Source organism: Ictidomys tridecemlineatus, chromosome 3 (assembly GCF_052094955.1).
Source record: "Ictidomys tridecemlineatus isolate mIctTri1 chromosome 3, mIctTri1.hap1, whole genome shotgun sequence".
In the NCBI taxonomy this organism is placed as follows: Eukaryota; Metazoa; Chordata; class Mammalia; order Rodentia; family Sciuridae; genus Ictidomys; species Ictidomys tridecemlineatus.
In genome coordinates, this window is record NC_135479.1 from 112,575,136 (window position 1) to 112,592,988 (window position 17,853).

The 17,853-nt window shown below is 35.1% G+C and overlaps 1 protein-coding gene and 1 non-coding gene across 2 annotated transcripts in view; one reads left to right on the forward strand and one right to left on the reverse strand.

The window, feature by feature from the left end:
* The window catches only part of Wdr49 (WD repeat domain 49), a 147,908-nt gene that overhangs the window by 46,407 nt on the left and 83,648 nt on the right, over positions 1 to 17,853 (reverse strand). The window contains exons 10-13 of the mRNA XM_040270037.2: positions 16,065 to 16,180; positions 5,815 to 5,945; positions 3,501 to 3,599; positions 1,731 to 1,895 (exon numbers count right to left, since the gene is read on the reverse strand). Coding sequence (XP_040125971.2) covers positions 1,731 to 1,895; positions 3,501 to 3,599; positions 5,815 to 5,945; positions 16,065 to 16,180 — 511 coding nt within the window. The remainder of the gene's footprint in view (positions 1 to 1,730; positions 1,896 to 3,500; positions 3,600 to 5,814; positions 5,946 to 16,064; positions 16,181 to 17,853) is intronic.
* LOC120884629 (small nucleolar RNA SNORD60) lies at positions 11,685 to 11,766 on the forward strand. The gene has a single exon (XR_005727052.2). It is a non-coding gene; the product is annotated as a small nucleolar RNA SNORD60 (small nucleolar RNA).

Consider the following 17,853-nt stretch of genomic DNA (forward strand, 5'->3'; position numbering starts at 1 on the left):
TAATAATAATGTTCTGATTACACAAAACTTATCTTTCCTAATCACTTATTGGACATATACCTGAAAGAAGTCAAAACCCCGGTGCACAAAGTTAGAGGCATGTATATGTGATAAAAGTGTAGCTATTAAGTTCTCTGTTTGCAGCAAGCTTAGAATTCTGATTTTGAGCTTGTTTTTAAATTTTTCATCAAGAATTTATTGTAAGCCCTTATGAAGCTCTTTTTTGGTTAATAGACCTAGAAATAACCTTTTCACTTTCCATTTTTATGTGCTTTGTAGAAAGCACTTTACCTAAATTATTCTTCTGTGGCAAAGTTCCTATTATCTGATAAATCTGTAGATGACTTCCAATTTCCTTCACAAATGTACTGGTGATTAACAATCATATCTGTTTAAGATAGAAATAATGGCATGTAGTCACTTCAGTGGAAACAATTTGGGAATACTGATATCATTAAGAAGAATTAGTGTTAAGGAAATGAGAGTAATTTTAGGATAATAGTTCATATTGTGAGTATAAGTGGGTTCTAGAAAATAGAAAGTTTTATAATCTGTTCCAAGTCCATTTTAAATATTCCACAATGTTCCTACAACATTGATGATGAAAAGATTTCTATGAGTATCATGCAGTTTTTCCATTTGCAAATTAAATATGGGAAAGAAAAATAGAAAACATAATTTAGATATGCTTATCACTTTTTTCAAACATATAACTCATAAATTTAGATCTCTAATGTCAAGTAAATATACTTATAATTCCTAATATTTAGATGAAAATATACTTATAAATATAATTCCTAATATTTAGATGAAAATATACTTATATATTACTTATATACTTATGTATATAAGTATATAAGTATATACTTATATATATGCTTATATATATAAAAATATTTCATCTAATATTTAGATGAAAACATACTTATAAATATAATTCCTAATATTTAGATGCACTATTCTCAAAAGCAGATTTTTATTGAGAACAATACAATCTTCTTTGAAACATGCTACTATAGCCACTGAAAATAGAGAAAATCAGGAAAATGGGTGTTTCACCAGTATAATATCAAATAACTACAGTAAATCATCTGATAGCACAGTGTTGGCATTCATCTCAGTAAAAATAAAAGCAAGATTCTGACTTATTCTGGAAAGTAAATACAACTAACTATGAGAGAGAGAGAGAGAGAGAGAGAGAGAGAGAGAGAGAGAGAGAGAGAGAGAGAGAGAGAGAGAAGAGAAACAGGGAGTTCTCATCCTTGGATCAGAAGTTATTTCAGAATTTGTTATTGCTCCAGTCTCCAAGCTCATCATTATGTTCTCCTCATTCTACTCTTCTGCTATGTATGAACCTAAACTTTGACTCTTTTATGTTTGGGATATGTGTCTTTAGCTGTGTCTTTTCCCCCGCTAAGGTCTCTCTTCCCCATGGCTGGGACACCAATTTCAATCATTGCCCATAAAAAATAGTTTGTCAGAATTTTCGTCACTCTAATCCTGTTATACACAGCACTGGATAAATTAGTCGTCACTTCTAGTCTGACTCCCGCTTCTGCACCCATTCTCATCAACCCTAATCTCCTTTGCAAGACCTGTGGCCTCCCATGACTCAGGAATGACTTGTTAGCTACACGGAGTCAAATGCTACAAGACCTAAATAGAAATAGATTGAACATTTTTATTGCTTTCCTTCTCAACCACAGGCAAACTATAAACACATCTTTTACCTGAGGTTGCATTGGTTTTCCTTGCTTCAAGGAAGCAAAGCCTCATAACAGCATTGTTACCCTCGGTGTCAATCTCCAAGGTGTAGGCTGCCAGGGTGGCCTGATCTGCCATGTGGTGGGAAGAGGGGCTCTTCTCAGCACTGAGAAGATCTTGAGGCTCTGAGTCTGTCGTGAAGACAAAGCCAGGTGTCTTAATGAAGAGAAACATATGCTGTTCAAACTAGTACATATGGAAACAACAGGTCCATGTCAGTCACTGTCTCATAACGGACATACAGTCAATACCCTTCAAGCCTCCTGCTATTCATTTCCTTAACTTGAAGGATTATTTGATTTAATTTTTGTCTTGCATATTCCACATACACCATGTTCTTCCTTGACAAGAATTAATATGGACTTCATACTATAGTTGCTGCTGACATCTCAGAGATTTTTGACATGCTCAAGACAAATGTGTTTTTAATAATATGGCATTTCCAGCTTATTAATCATTAGTAATAATCTTGTAAATATTGTAATGAACATGAAGTCTAATGGATATTTTTACATATTTAGATGAGCATTTTTAGCAATGCTGTCAGTGAGTTACCTTAGAGAGGACAACCTTAATGGTACTTCCAGTGTGCACTAATACCACCTCTAGGCGACACTAAAGAAAACTGAGGAAAATCATCAGCAAATCTATGACTAGTCTGCACATAGTCATGAAAAATATCTACAGAGATCTCTTCAAAATTGCAAAGCAAGAAATCTAGAGATATGTTCTTTGTGTCTTTTATAAATTCAGAGTTATTTATTTTTCTATCGTATTTATTTCTCTGTATATTTAATGGTAGCTGCAATTGGTTTGCTATAGGTGTCAGTGCTGTCTTTAAGGTGCATGTAGAGAAAAAGGTAGATACCCACCCTTTCCATGGAAGGCTCAGATGAACACTTATAGTAAGCTCTTTGTACTTGAACAGGTCAGGCCTGTGTGCCTGCAGCCAAGTAATCCTCAACCTCTTAAATTGGTTTTCTTACTCTCCATAAATCACTTCCTCAGCTTTTTCCAAACAACTGCATCTGACGACCAGTGCTTTCCTAAGGTTGAATTCATTCTCTGTGAGCTTACCCAATTGAGACAACAGAACCTGGCCCGACCATGAGGAATGACATATTCATTGCCCGAATAAATTAGTCTAAGGAAATACCTTTAGTATCTAAGGAAATTCAAATAAAATGTGAAAGGCAATTGTCAAGGTATTTTGCTTAAGTCTAAAATATTCATGTGCTCTGCTAAATTCCCATAAAGTACAACATAGTTCTGTCTAATGCTCCTCACAGATTTCTAAAGCAAGGAATAATTTAAGATTTCCAGGTGGTATAATATTTAATAGAAGCTCCAGATTGAGCCTGAACAGCCAATCAAGTGAACACAGTTCCCATTTTCCTACCAAGGGGTACCCAAGGTTCACTCAAAGGCAATTTGGCAAGGTTTATTGGCAAAAACTGAACTAGATAAAAATGAGAGGCCTGCTCCCTGCTGTCAGTAATGCAGAAACGCTGATGTAGCATAAAGAGAAGAAACAACGTGCCATGGAGAATTTGCTAAGCCAAGTAAATCTCAAGGTTCTTTTTTAGTCACTTTGACAAGACAACATTATCACTAATCCTTTGTGCTTATAGCTGATCATCTATAATTCAGCAGTAAGCTGCATTAGATACAGTCATAAACAACCATCCCTACCATGGTCTGACTCAGTCACATTTTAGTTTCAAATTTGCACTCACCTGATTTTGATTTTAGCAACCTCTGGTAATCAGGGTGAAGTACATAGTGAGCATTTTCTGTGCTATTGTTCCACAGAACAATTTCTCCATCATAACTCCCTGCATGAGCCATGATAAAGAATATGAGTTGCCAAAAATTTATATAGAAAATACATGCAATAGTAATTCGAATACATCATCAATGCATCATACATATAATCTGGCACATAGCAGGCATTCTCTCTATATTTTTGGAGACATGAATATAAATAACTGGTATTTTTTACTAACTTTAGACTTACATTCCTCACAGAATAATCTATGTAGTAGGTGTATAAAATGACATTTACCTTCTTTTACTTTAGTGTAATAAAATGTTCAGAATAAAGGCTTTGCACTTAAACAATTTAAGTTTCCATCCGAGTTCTGCCACTTATTAGTTGTGTAACTTTGCACATGATATTTAACTCTACTTGATGCCACAATTTCCTCATCTACAAAACTGGGTTAATAATTGTGTTTCTCTTACCAGGTTGTTGTGAATAATGAAAAGTATTTAGAATGGTGCTGAGCACACTGTAAGAACTGAAAAGTGTTAATTATCATTTTGTTCTTTTTATTATTAAAGACCTCCTAGGTTTCTGTTCTCCATGCTCTTGGTGCACATGCACATACGTGTGTTATTTCCTTGCATTAAACATTGCATTCTGAAAACCTAAAGTTCTCTCTGCTGAAAGTACTCACTATTTCTTGTCCCAGGGAACAGAGGAAAAACTCAAGAGTGAGGCTAAGTTGACCAAGCCTATCCTGTGGAGAAAAACTGCAGCAAGGCCCACATCACCACGTTTAGTGGCTCCAGGAGGACTAAGAGAGTCTTTGGCAAAGTGTCAATGGCAAGTGGAGGGTTGAGTTTGAGTGGAACCTACAGATGGTGACTTCCTTGAGAGCTGGGAAGAGTCGAGAGAAATGCCCACAAAATTCTGTACTGTTCTGGAAGCCGGTCATGGTGGCACACACCTGTAATCCCAGCGGCTCAGGAAGCTGAGGCAGGAGGATTTAGAGTTCAAAGCCACTCTCAGCAAAAGTGAGGCACTAAGCAACTCAGTAAAACCCTGTTTCTAAATAAAATAAAAAATAGGGCTGGGCATGTGGCTCAGCAGTCAAGTGCCCATGAGTTCAATTCCTGGTATTCACCCTCCCCCCACAAAAAAACATCTCTGTACTATTCTGGAAAGGGCAGCCTGTATAAGTCAGAAATTGGCTAAACAGATGAATTTCAGATATCCACAGCATATCCATGTTCTCTTCATGGTGTTTAACCTTTCTGTTTGTGAAGTGCTTGACCAAACATTTGCATATAGAACTAATAGAAGGAGAATGATTATCTAGCCACCAATACAATGGTATTTTATGACACATTTTTTACAATAACAACCACACAACTTTCAAGTTCACTGTCTCCATCACAATTCGGGATGTGATCTTCCCCTAAGGTAAGGATTTTCAGTAGCTATAAAGTGGATTCAACTATACAGTTAGCCCTACCAGAGGACAATCAGGTAAGTCCTAAAATTATTAATGGAACCTTAAATGTGGATCAGTGAAACTCATAGAGTGATACTTCAGCTCTTCTCCTGCATGTTTTCATTCCTCTTACCTGATGACATTTTGGATTCCATAAAAAAAAAATATAAGCTGTCAAAATACAGACATAAAAATTTCAATGTATCATCTGTTTCTATAATTGCTTTTATAAGAGTTTTCATACCCTTTAATATATTACATCATCAAAGTATGCCAATGGGATGGTATTAAGAGCTTAGATTTGTACATTTTGTGAGCTGAATTACATCAAGGGGTTAAAATGTCCCCGTTGTGTAACATCTGAGTATCACCAAGGTGTGATTTGTACTCAACCATTATAATGCTACTCTTTGAAAATGGACAATAAAAATTAAAGCAATAATCATCGATGTGCTTTTTACATGCCAAGCACAATGATAAACCCTGACACAAGTCATTTGTAGTTTAAAAATATAGTATAAATATATGATGATTAGCCAGAAGAAACTATAATTTAAAGTTTGAGTAACTCTCACAGTATCTTGCTGTGGCAAGTGGCAGAGCCAGGAAAAGAAGCCGAATAGCCCACCATTGGAGCTGACACTTATCACCATTAATATATTGCCCTAGAAATAAGGACTGAAAGGTGGTTTCAAGGCAAGAGCAGCTTCTTCAGGAAATCTATTCATTTTGCACTTGAGAAAAGTTTTTTTGTTAAAGTGAACCAAAACAAACCGAACTGCCTGCACCCAGTTGTGAAGGTTCCGTTTACCTGTAGCAAGAGTTTGTGGAGGTAAAAAGGCAGCACACAGGATGTCATCTTGGTGCTGTATTCCACCTTTCCATTCTTCAGGCTGGATGAAAAATCGATTGAAGTTTTGGGGTCGAAACACAGTAATAGCTCTGGTAAAAAGGAATATAGAATTTATCTGTGAATCTGAAATTGATACAGGTGTTGAGTAGCCATTATCCACTTGAGTGGTGTGATTTGAGAAGTCTAAAATACTATGTTGGGGTTGGTGATATAGCTCAGTGGCAGAACACTTGTCTCGCACAACAAAAGGCCCTGAATTTAACTCCCAGAACCAAAAATAAGTGAATGAATAAAAATAAGTCCATAAATGGTTACGCTGACCCAAATTTTATCATCAATTTTCATCTATAATATTTAGCTTTCCCCTTGTTATGGTTTAGATCTGAAATGTTCCCCAAAGTCATCTGTGTTGAAGGCATGGTCCCTAATGCAGCAATATTCAGAGATGGGATTTTTAGAAAATGACTGGGTCAGGAAGGCTGTGGGTTAATTCATTTGGTGGATTAATAATTTGAATGGACTATTGGTAGGTAGTGGAAACTATAAGCAATGAGGAAATAGATTAGTGGGACCATGCCATTGTGGACTATATCTTATCCCTGGTCCCTCTCCCTCTCTCTCTCCTTCTCCCTCTCCCTCTCCTTCTCCCTCTTTCTCTTTCTCTTCTCTCTTTCTCTTTCTCTTTCTCTTTCTCTTCCTCTTCCTCTTCCTCTTTCTCTTTCTCGTTCTCTTTCTCTTTCTTTCTCTTTCTCTCTCCCCGCAACTCCTTCTTGGCTTTCATAAACTGAACAGCTTCCTTCCACCATGATGATCTGCCTCATCTCAGGCCCAAAGCAATGGAACCAGCCAACATAGACTGAAACTTCTCAAAACATAAGTCAAAATAAATCTATCCTAGGGCTGGGGTTGTGCCTCAGTGGTAGCATGCTCTCCTAGCACATGTGAGGCACTAGGTTCGATCCTCAGCACCACATAAAAAAAAATGAAATAAAGATCGAGTGTCCACCTACAACTAAAATAAATAAATAAATAAATAAATCTATCCTACTTTGAGCTGTTTTTCTCTGGTATTTGTCACAGCAACAACAAAATTAAAATGACTAACAAATGACTTTCTTCTGGATTCTCTCACTGAATTCTCTGGTAAATTATGGATATTTAACATCTGGGAATTAATTATTCTTTTATAACTATTAACACCAAACATATCCATTTATTGGATTAATTATTCATTTCCAAAACCCTAAAACACAGTTTCCCCATACAAGTATAATGAAACTAGTGAAAGTTTTATAGTAATAATAATAAAAGGTAGGATAGATCTATGAATACTCTTAGGTAGTTTAAGCAAAATCAATAAAGTTTCTTTCCTCAAAGCATCTCAGGACATTTAACATATTCACATTTTCTATGGTATTTCCCATACTTAGGCGGTTTCATATCTATTCTCTTGGAGTATACTCCATCTTAAAGTGGAACTCATTTGGAAAATACCATTCTAAAGAAATGGTATATAGGACAGACACACTTTGAATAGAAAGAATAGTAAGCATCTTGGAGCACTGCTAATAAATTTCAGAACAGACTAGAATGGGTAGAGAATGAAATGCCTGGTTCCTAGTTGGGAAGAAAAGATTGTTGATATTAAATTGTAGGGCCATCAGTTTCTACTGGGTCTGAGCTCTGTTTGCCAGCTCATGCTAAGCCTCTTCTTCCTTCTAGAGCCACACGTTTCTCAAATGAACATTGGAAACCCTAAAATTGGTGTCTTCACTATCATTCTCTCTTCACCTTTTTTAATTGTGCTTTTCTTCCCACCACTGTGAGGTCTCCTAATTGCTCTTACAGTTACCTTCTCGGCTTTGGATGGCGATAACTTTCTCCCTCTCCTTGAAACTCCTGTTTTCAGTACTTCTTGCTTCTCTTCCTGTCTCTTTATCTTCCATTCCTTAGTCTCTGCTACCCTGTCCCTTCTTTATCTAGCCCCTTTAATATGGATATTCCTCAGTGCCTTTCTTCCACTCCTCCCTATCTGTTCAAACTGGCTTAATCAGAGATCCTCTGTACAACCATGGTTCTAGTCTCACTTCTGTACGAATGCTCTTAAGCTGATTTCCATTCAAAACTTCTGCTAGGTGTTGAATAGTATCCATTTGCCAGTTCACAGTTCCATACAATGCTTCCATCAGCAAACAATATTACAAAAACATCAAAAAACAAACTTTGCCATCTTCCTTCCCCATCAGCCCTCCATCCTGATTCCCAAATAAACCAGCATTATAGCCTCCTGTGTGTAGTTCTCTCCCCAGTCAAATCAAATACTTACATTTTGCCTCTGACATATGTTACATAGCTATTCCTTCCGTTTTTAAAATTTTTAAACTGTCAGAGACAGCTTTCTAGGCCAGTGCACAGTACTTCATGGTTGAACAATTACAACAGCCTCCTACCGGTTTCACTGCTTCCAGTTCACCCTCCTCTAGTATATTCTTCATCCTGCTACTAGATTCCTCATTTAGTTCTGGGGCTCTCAAGGTCCATTCATTCTATAAACACGTCTTGCTCCTGTGTTAAATTTCCAGTTAATGGTCTTACGGATTGAGAGCTATGTGTTAGTCTGCTTTTCGTCTCTGTGACCAAAATATCTGACAAGAACAACTTAGAGGAAGCAGAGTTTATTTTGCTCACAGTTTCAGAGGTTCAGGCCATGGACAGCGGACTTCAATAGCCCTGAGCCTGAGGCAAGACAGAACATCATAGCAGAAGGGCATGGCAGAGGAAATGCCCTTGCTCAGCTCAGAGCAGCCAGGGAACAGAGAGAGAAATTAAGGCACCAGAGACAACATATAAACTTCAAAGGCATCAACCCAGGGACCTACTGTCCCCAGCCACATCCTACCTGCCTACAGTTACCACCCAGTATAGCAGTCCTTTGAAATGGATTAATCCGTTAGCAAATGGATTAATCCACTGATTAGGTTAGAGCTCTCATAATTATTTCACTTTTAAACATTCCTGCATTCTCATGCATGACCTTTCAGGGAACACCTCATATCCCAAACATAATAAGCTGTGAGCATAAACTTAACTGAAATGCAATGTGAAAGGTGGTAAGTAGTAAGGAAATACTAATCAAATGACTTGAGATTCCTGAGTACAAGTCACAAAGGGCCTAGTTAAGGCCTGATATTTAAAATGGGCCATAAAAGATGTGTAGGACTTTAAAGAGGAAAGCAGTCTAGGTAGAGGAAATATGATAAAGATGAGGCTAATTGCCTTGTTTAAGAATATTTACTAGTTTTTCATTTCCTACATGACAAAATTCAAACGTGGACCTGTTTTTCAAGATCCAATAATATATAGGTCCTCTCTACTTCTTTAGAATTATCTATCTGTTCTTCTATTCTTCCTTTTCAACATTATATGTGAATATCCAACTAAATACTTGGCAGTGACCCTAGAAGCCATAGGGTAAATATGGCATAATTGTGTCTTATACAGTGTCGTAGAAAATATTGTTTCCACTTTTTAAAAAGATAGATTAAATAATGCAATAAAATCCAAAGTTTGTCTGCATTTTTAAGACAGAAGTCAAATTCAAATCAATTTCTTTATTTCAAGAGATGTTTTGAACTGTTGGGGGTATTTAGGGGCTAAGTTTCTGCAGTACACTTTCTTGTCCAACCCAAACCATATTTTTTAATTTATTTATTTATTTAGTTAGTTGTAGATAGACACAATATCTTTATTTTATTCATTTATTTTTATGTGGTGCTGAGGATCAAACCCAGTGCCTCACACTTGCAAGGCAAATGCTCTACCACTGGGCTACAACCCCAGCCCCCCAAACCATATTATTGTTCTCTAAGTACCCTTTGTTTCTGGTACTGTGTTTTTACTCATGGTATACTCTTCTATCCCCCTGTGCATTTTCATCCACTTAGATCCCACATCTAGCCATCCACACACTATTCTCTAAGTCCTATCTTACTCTAGTATTCCTCTGTAATAACTAAGATTTAAAGAAAAAGTTCTTTCTTCTGACCTCTTACGTCATTCACATTTCACTTACAATATTTACTCTTACATTATTTCAACTAGATGATAAATTGTAAGTTCTTAGAAATTGAGATTTTGTTTTATTCTGTAAACCACATTAGCCAAGATAGTGATTCACATATGTGGAGTGTTCAATAAATATCTAACAAAGGAGAAAGGAAAAATTATCTGCTTAAATGTCACATCCTCAGGTAACACTTTCCTGACTACCCTATCTCAAGACTCTCCCTTGGGTCTCTCAGCCTGTATCAATATAAAAAAATATTTTCTTTTTTTAAAATTAATTAACAATTTTAATATTAATATAACTTGAATAATATTGTTAAGATTTAATCAGATATTATAGCTAAGATGATTTTAAGTAAAATTACACTTTAATAGGGTATCCTAGAATAGCTACTGGTTAAGTTTGGCTGAGAAGAGTTTCCTTTGAGGATGGAGAGTGTGGGGTGAGAATGAGACAAAAGATTTCAATCCTACACCTTTATCTCTAGGCCAGAATTCAGAGTCAAATGTCTTTTTACCAAGAGAGTCATATTAAAGATCTATACTAAATATATTCAGGAAACACCCCCAAAGGAACAAAACGCATTTCATGTGATGGTGTAAAAAGTAGCCCTTCTGGTATTTGACCTTATGTGTCAAGATGCTGAAAACTAATTACCTGACGCCTCTCCCTTAAAGCCTAACCTGAAACTTTGATTTGAAATGACAGTTGTCCTGAAAATACCTTAAGAATCCACACTGTGGTTCTCATTTTTTCCATTTCTAAGACAATTTTTTTTTTAATTTGTACTTTTGCCAAGAGTAAAATTAAAGTTCAGAATGAGCCAATTTTTAGGCCATTTTCAGAGTCTGAGAGTCTTGTTCCCTTTGGTATGAGGAGTTTACCAGCTCCCTCACACACCTCACATCTGAAATCCTGAGAGCATTGCTACAGAGCCCTTTCATCATCTTGTGAAGAGGAACACATAATCTAATTCAGAATTCTGACATGATGGACAATTCTGTGAGAACAAAATTAGTTTTCCTGTCAAGTGCAAAGAAGAAGAAGAAATGATTACAACAAACAAACAAACTTTTTTCTAGGATGAAAAGTTAAGAAAATAACTTTTTTTTTTCTTTGGTGTGTGTGTGTGGAGTGCTTGGGATTGAACCCGGAGCCTTGAGCATACTAAGCACCCACTCTACCACCAAGCTATACTCCTAGCCCTGAAAATAATGTTTAGACTGAATCCTAACCATGTAGTAATTAAGAGTTCACAAGAATGCAATCAATTATTTCTTTCTTTGGAGGTTAATTGCTCATGTGTTATTAGTACAATTACCATAAGTCTTGTTAATAGCTACCTTTTGATACATAGCTTTTTAGGCTTAAAGAATATTTCAAAGGACAGAGAATAAATTCCTCATGAATCAATTCATCTGGATTCCTTTCCTATTTTCTTCTTCCTAAAATGTGTGGAATCAAATTTTGGACACTGGAATAATCACAAAATTTGATTTAAGGATTATTTGTGAATTTCAAACATCCTTTCTCTCTCCTTAGCTCCAGCATGGCTAATTTAGAATACGTTACAACTTTGGAACTTTCCATTCTGATTCTTAGCCTAATAATAGAAATTAATTGAGTCATGGGATTATAGTTTCTTAGTAAGGAAATTATTAAGAATTTAATATCTTGTAATGAATAAGTTAAATTTTATTCCTAGGTAGCTTCAAATCTTTAATGTCATTTACCTTAGAAAACACTTTTAAAAATCAAATTAAGCCTCTAATGCACTACTTTAATTCCTGACATCATGTATGAAAACTGCATAGGCAGTCTGATTATTGTCAAGACAGAGGCTTGATAAATAGCTATATTAATACCTATTTTCTGAGTACTTATTATTTACAGAACTCTAAGAAGGATGTTATTACCAATAATATTTTCAGAATGATTTTAAATTTTAAGTTACATGAGAAATTCTCTTTTTAGTGTTTTCATATATCTAAATTTTTAAGGAGTTTAAAATATTTATGAGCAAAGATTTCTCTCACAAATATATGATATTTATTTAACATGAAGAGTATAGTAATTATCTTGAATTAATCATTTAACGATCTATGCAAATATCAAAACATCAACCTTGTATGCCATAAATATATGTCATTTTCAATTATAACTTGGAGAGGCTGGGAGAAAACATGGAGATTTTTCCTTTACACAAAGGAGATAAATAAAGAAGGAAAACTAAGTATATTTTTTAATGAGTTGTTAGTATTAAATCACTGAATTTTAGAGCAGGTTAAAATCTTTAAAAAAAATCAAAATATTTATTTGATTTTACTATAGGTATACATATTACATGTCTACTTTAAACAAATGCAAAGATAATTGATCATCTTTTCATTTAATGTTAACAACATAAATGTGGCCAAGGATTCAAGGAGATATCTTTAATTGACATTATATTGATTTACAACTTTTTCTCTAAGTATTTTTGCTTTAAAAATAGAAAATATATTTTTAGAAGTTCTGAATTTTGAGATTTTTTTTGGACATATAAATTCTGATGACTGTATTTCTAAATAAACAACATGGGCTCTAATTCATTTTTTCTTAGTACTATTTTACAATGACATTTAACATATCCTGCCTTGTACATGTTGACTCTCCAGAAAGTGATGCTCTTGACATCAGGAATCATGATTTTTCATATTCTGTATACTATAGTTCCTAACTCAGTGTCTTCCACCAGGATAAAGTTTTTAAAATATCTATTGGGGAAAAAATATACTAAGTGAAACATCTGAGATCTTGCTAAGCTGATAAATAACATTTTTTGTGTTTTTTCATATGCACAAAACCAATTGGTAACCTTTGCTTGAAAAAAACCAACCTACTCAATCATTTGGGTTTTTTTAATCATGTATAATTTATAATTCACCAATAAAAAACAAAATTGTGCATCTAATAATATTTTTCCCTAAGTTAAATAGACACATAGAGGATATATTTTTATCTTGGAAGTTAAAGGGAATATCCTGGTGGTGAAGGTATCTTAACAAGCCTTGAAATAGGAATAAATGTCAGCCACATGAAAAAAAAAATGGAAGAGGAATTTCTTGATAAGGAGAAGAGATAAAGGCAGAGGGATGTGAAATGTGATACTTTGTATGGGAACAACCCGACCTGCAGGTTTTTATCTGATGAAGTTTAGAATAGACACAAGGATGTGTAAAAATGGAACTAGAGAATAAAGAATAAGTCCAGGCCAGACAGAGGTTAGATTTATTTTGTAGACATTCTGAAAAGTTTTAAACAAGGGAATAGCATAGATAGAATTCATTGTAAAAGAAATCATTGTTGCCTAAGTGTACCGAATCTACTTAAGGAGTGAGAAGTGGATGTCACTGGAGGAAAGGATAAATTTTATAAAGCTGTACAAGCCATCCAAGTAGGAATGATGCTTTGAGTGGTACAGCTGTGGTACTCATGGGAGCAGTTAAAGAAACATTTAGTATGTAAGATAGGTAAGACTTGGGGTTGCAGCTGTGGCCCAGAGGTAGTGCACTTGCTTGGCATGTGTGAGGCACTGGGTTGGATTCTCAGCACCGCATACAAATACTAAAAAAAATATTTAAAAAAATAGGCAAGACTTAGTGACTACTGTTTATGAGGTTAAGTTGAAAGGGAGAATAAGGCACAAGTCCAGATCCCTTTTCATTAACTGAAGCTCCAAATCTAAGACCAAAAAAGACACTTTAGATCATGTTGGATTTGAAGCCACAGTCAGACACATCCAGCAAGCAAATAAAAAAGGGAGCTTAGAGAAATAAGAGCTGAAGACAGATATTCAAGGTATCTATAGAATATCACCTACCTTCTAAAATAAAGATGAGGATTAAATTAGATAATGTGTATAAAGTGCTTACTGCTTCACGGCACTAAAAATAAATTAAATGGTATCTTTAGGTTACTCACTCAATGAATGTAATTTCTTTTCCATCCTGGGCAAAATTATCAAACCAATCTCTGTATTTAGATAGAGTCTGAAGTTAAAGCTACAGCTTAACCTAACGGGCTCTCCCCGGGCTTTACAGAAAGCTTAATAAGCTGACTGTCAATCTTCTAGTCATTTCTTGCTAATCACTGTTAAGGAGCTGGATTAATAGTCCATATTTCCCCAACTATAACCAAACAGTGTTTGCCTTCTTGCTTCTTTTGTTAAGAGCCTCCTGGTAAAAAGGATCCTGTCTTAGATCATACAAAATTCATTCTAACATAACACCTCTGACTCAGGAAATATAAATGTTTGAGTCTACCAATATAAAAGTGAAATAATAAGAGTGATAATGTATTGATTCAATTTTTAATTCCAACAAAGGGTTTCAAAAGCTGACAACCTTAAGGAGGATGGAAAGTTGGAAGACCATGGAGGAGGGACAAGTCTTTTTTACTCTCCTCCCCCTTCTTCCCAAATCTTTTCCCTAAGACCATAGTGATGACCCATTAACATGGATCAGAATACCAGATTTTTCTTTAAACCACCCTCAATAACCTCACATAATCTTTTAAATCTTCCCTTGTAAGGAATTTTTTAAAGCTATTTGATGCTAATTTCTAACTATGGCTAGCAACAAAAATAAAGAAAATGGTCTCTCAATGTATCAGAAAAAATTCATTGTAACAAGGAAATTTCATGGTATAAAAATTAAATAAAATAAAAACACTTTAAAAGAACAAAAAAAATTAAATAGCATCTCTTAGTTTTGATTTACACTGAATTAGAGTTTTAAATGTCCTTTTGTTATGTTCAAAATTTAAATTGGGTCAGCTTGATACCACCAAATATCCTGCTGTGGTGTTAGAGAATTAAACTTATTCATTGCCTCGGCTTAATTACAGAGGTCTTTAGGCCACAGACTCTTGGAGTGGTTGATAATGGATCATGGTTGCTCCCAGGGATGTGTAGAAGCCTGTCCTTCAAAGGTAAGGATTATTAAACTAGTTCTTAATATCAAGTAGAATAATCTGTACTATACTTTCTTTTCTTATTATCCAAATACCCTGAAAATGAAGCCATGTGTGAGACTATGTTTGCTACTCAAGTGTTTGCTCATTTGCCCTAGAAAAAAATATACACTGCTGGTTTTCTAGGTATAAAATCTGACTTACTCCTAGATTCAGACCATTAACAACATAATTCTACAATGAATAACATTGAGCAAATTGCCTGTTAGAGCAATATTTTGTGAACTATTGAATTTATGGACAATATCTTTTCAAAACATATCACACTTTAATTTTCCTAGTGCTTATACAATGGCATAGAAAAAGGCCTGTTTATGATCCTTTTGTTCTCTCAGGAAAAAAAAAGGAAATAAAAGTAATTTTCCTTGTAATGAAATGGAAGAAATATTCCACAAGAAGAGTAAGTGGGCCATGCAAGGCCCTGTTCTGCAGTGATATGAACCAGGCCAACACAGAAGTCTCTGGGCTAAGTCTGTCCTGCCCTGCAACTCAACATAGGTAACTAGAGAGGGAAGAAGGAGTGCCCTTTACAGTTAGAATAATGTAACACATACATTATTTATTGACTTTAGCAATGTATGACTATGTGACAACAAATCTCACCATTATGTATAATTTTTTTAAATTTTTTTAGTTGTAGGTGGACACAATACCTTTATTTTATTTATTACTTTTTTATATAGTGCTGAGGATTGAATCCAGTGCCTCACACATGATAGGCGAGTGCTCTACCACTGAGCTACCACCCTAGCCCCATTATATGTAATTATAATACAACAATAAAAACTATGGAAAAAAAAGAATTTATTAACTTTAAAATTTGGAAAACTTTTGGAGCTCATGAAGCACTATTACATTCATATCTGGAATTTTTAAAGAAAAAGTCAAAATCCTGAAGCCAGAAGAAAGCCCTGTAACACTTACCATTACTACTCAACCTATGTGAACTTACTATATTTTATTTACCAAATGCTCAGTCAGTTCCAATGAATTTCAGTCACCTGGGTCACCATCACATCAATGACTTAAAATTAGTCAAGATTTCTATGTTGTTCTCCTTTTAGATTTTGATTAAAATATAAACATTCCCATTCTACCTTCCTACAGAGCTGCACGAAGCATACCATACCTTTCCCAGCCTGTTATCAGTATTGTCTTCTTAAGAACCAGGATCTGTGAAATATCCACAGCTCCATCTTTCCCAACATTTAGAGTGTGGTGACAATAGCCATTGAAGTCCCATACCTTCAAAGAAAAATCAAAACCGCCTTTTAGGCAGGAAATGAAATTATCTTCAATAACTAAAACAACACAGTATAATAGAATTATTTTAAATCTTCATATTCACATTCTGAACTAGAGTTGTAAGGCTATGTAATAATTAAAGAAAATCCTCTAATTTGATTTAACCATTCTATTTATCACTTTTATGACCTTGTGAAATATATGTGTGTATGTGTATACATATTTATTTGTGAAATCTAATGTCTATGTAATATATACTATCTCATATATGCTATATCATATTATATATTCACTCATTCTGGCCTTCCCAGATCTTCCTCCCTAAGACTATATAAAGTGATGACCTACCAACACAGATCACAATATAAGATATATAGTCTTCTATACCTTCTTTGGTTAAAAAAAAATAATAAAAACTTTGAGATCTCAGAGTGACAGGAGTGACTGTAGCATGCTAACAAAATGACCAGAGATTGGGTTCCCTGCATAGCATTTGGAAGCTGGTCATAGGAAAGACAAAAACATTAGAGGGTCTGGACTTTGAGCCCCAAATACTTCTTAGGGAGAGGGACTCAAAACTCAATAGATCACCAGTGACCTGTAATGTAACTGATCATGCCCACATAACAAAAAATCCAAGGGCAAGGATCAGGGAGCTTCTATGGCAGATAGCTGAGCATGCAGATGTGCCCAGAGCACCACACACCCAGAGGTGGTTATCATGGATCCTTCATACCCCTTCTTGTATCCCTAGCCTTTTGCATCTTTTTTAACCAGCTTTTCTTCTATATTAGGTTAATAAAATAAAGTGTTTCCCTGGGTTCTGTACTAGCAGTTAAGCAAGAGATCAAGTTGACAGTATGTCTCAAAATTAAAATGCATATATGCTTTAATTAAAAATTTTAACTTCTAAGAAATCATCCCACAGATACAGTAATTGGTGTGGGATGACATATTTTCAAACCTGTCTTGCAGCATTGTTTACAAAAGCTAAAAATTTGAACCAACCTAATTGCTCATTAGTGACTAAATGATCAGAATATGGAATATGTATGTACTGGCATACATTGTAACCATTAAGAAGGATGATTGAGGTTGGGGGTATAGCTCAGTGGTAGAGCTCATGTGCAAGGCCCATCCCCAGCATTAAAAAAAAAAGAAGGAAGGAAGAAAAGAAGGATAAAAAGGAATTGTTTCCTTGCTTCTAGACTCTCCCAAAACTCAGTCAGTTATGGTGCCTTGAGTAAGTTGCTTTATATCTTGGAGCTCTAGTTTCTTCACCTGTAAAATTGGGATAATAACAATGATTTCTAATATATCAGTGATTACATTACTAAATTCACATTAACCTCTAAGATGTCAATAACAATAACAATTAAGTTGTGTGTGTGTGCTTATGAAATGCTTGCAACCATGCCTCATTCATAGTAAGCGTACAGTGAAAATCAGTTAACATTATTATTCTACACATTTATATTAACAAGTGTCCAAGACAGAAAAATGCAAAAATGCAGAACAGTGTGCATTGTAGGTTATCATTAAGAAACAAACAGTGCTCATAGGCTAGAAAAATGCACAAGAAACCAATAACAGTGGTAGCCTCAGGAAAGGAGCTGGGAATAGGAAGGAGAAAAAAGACTTTCTTTCCACTACACATCTCTTCTATATTTCAA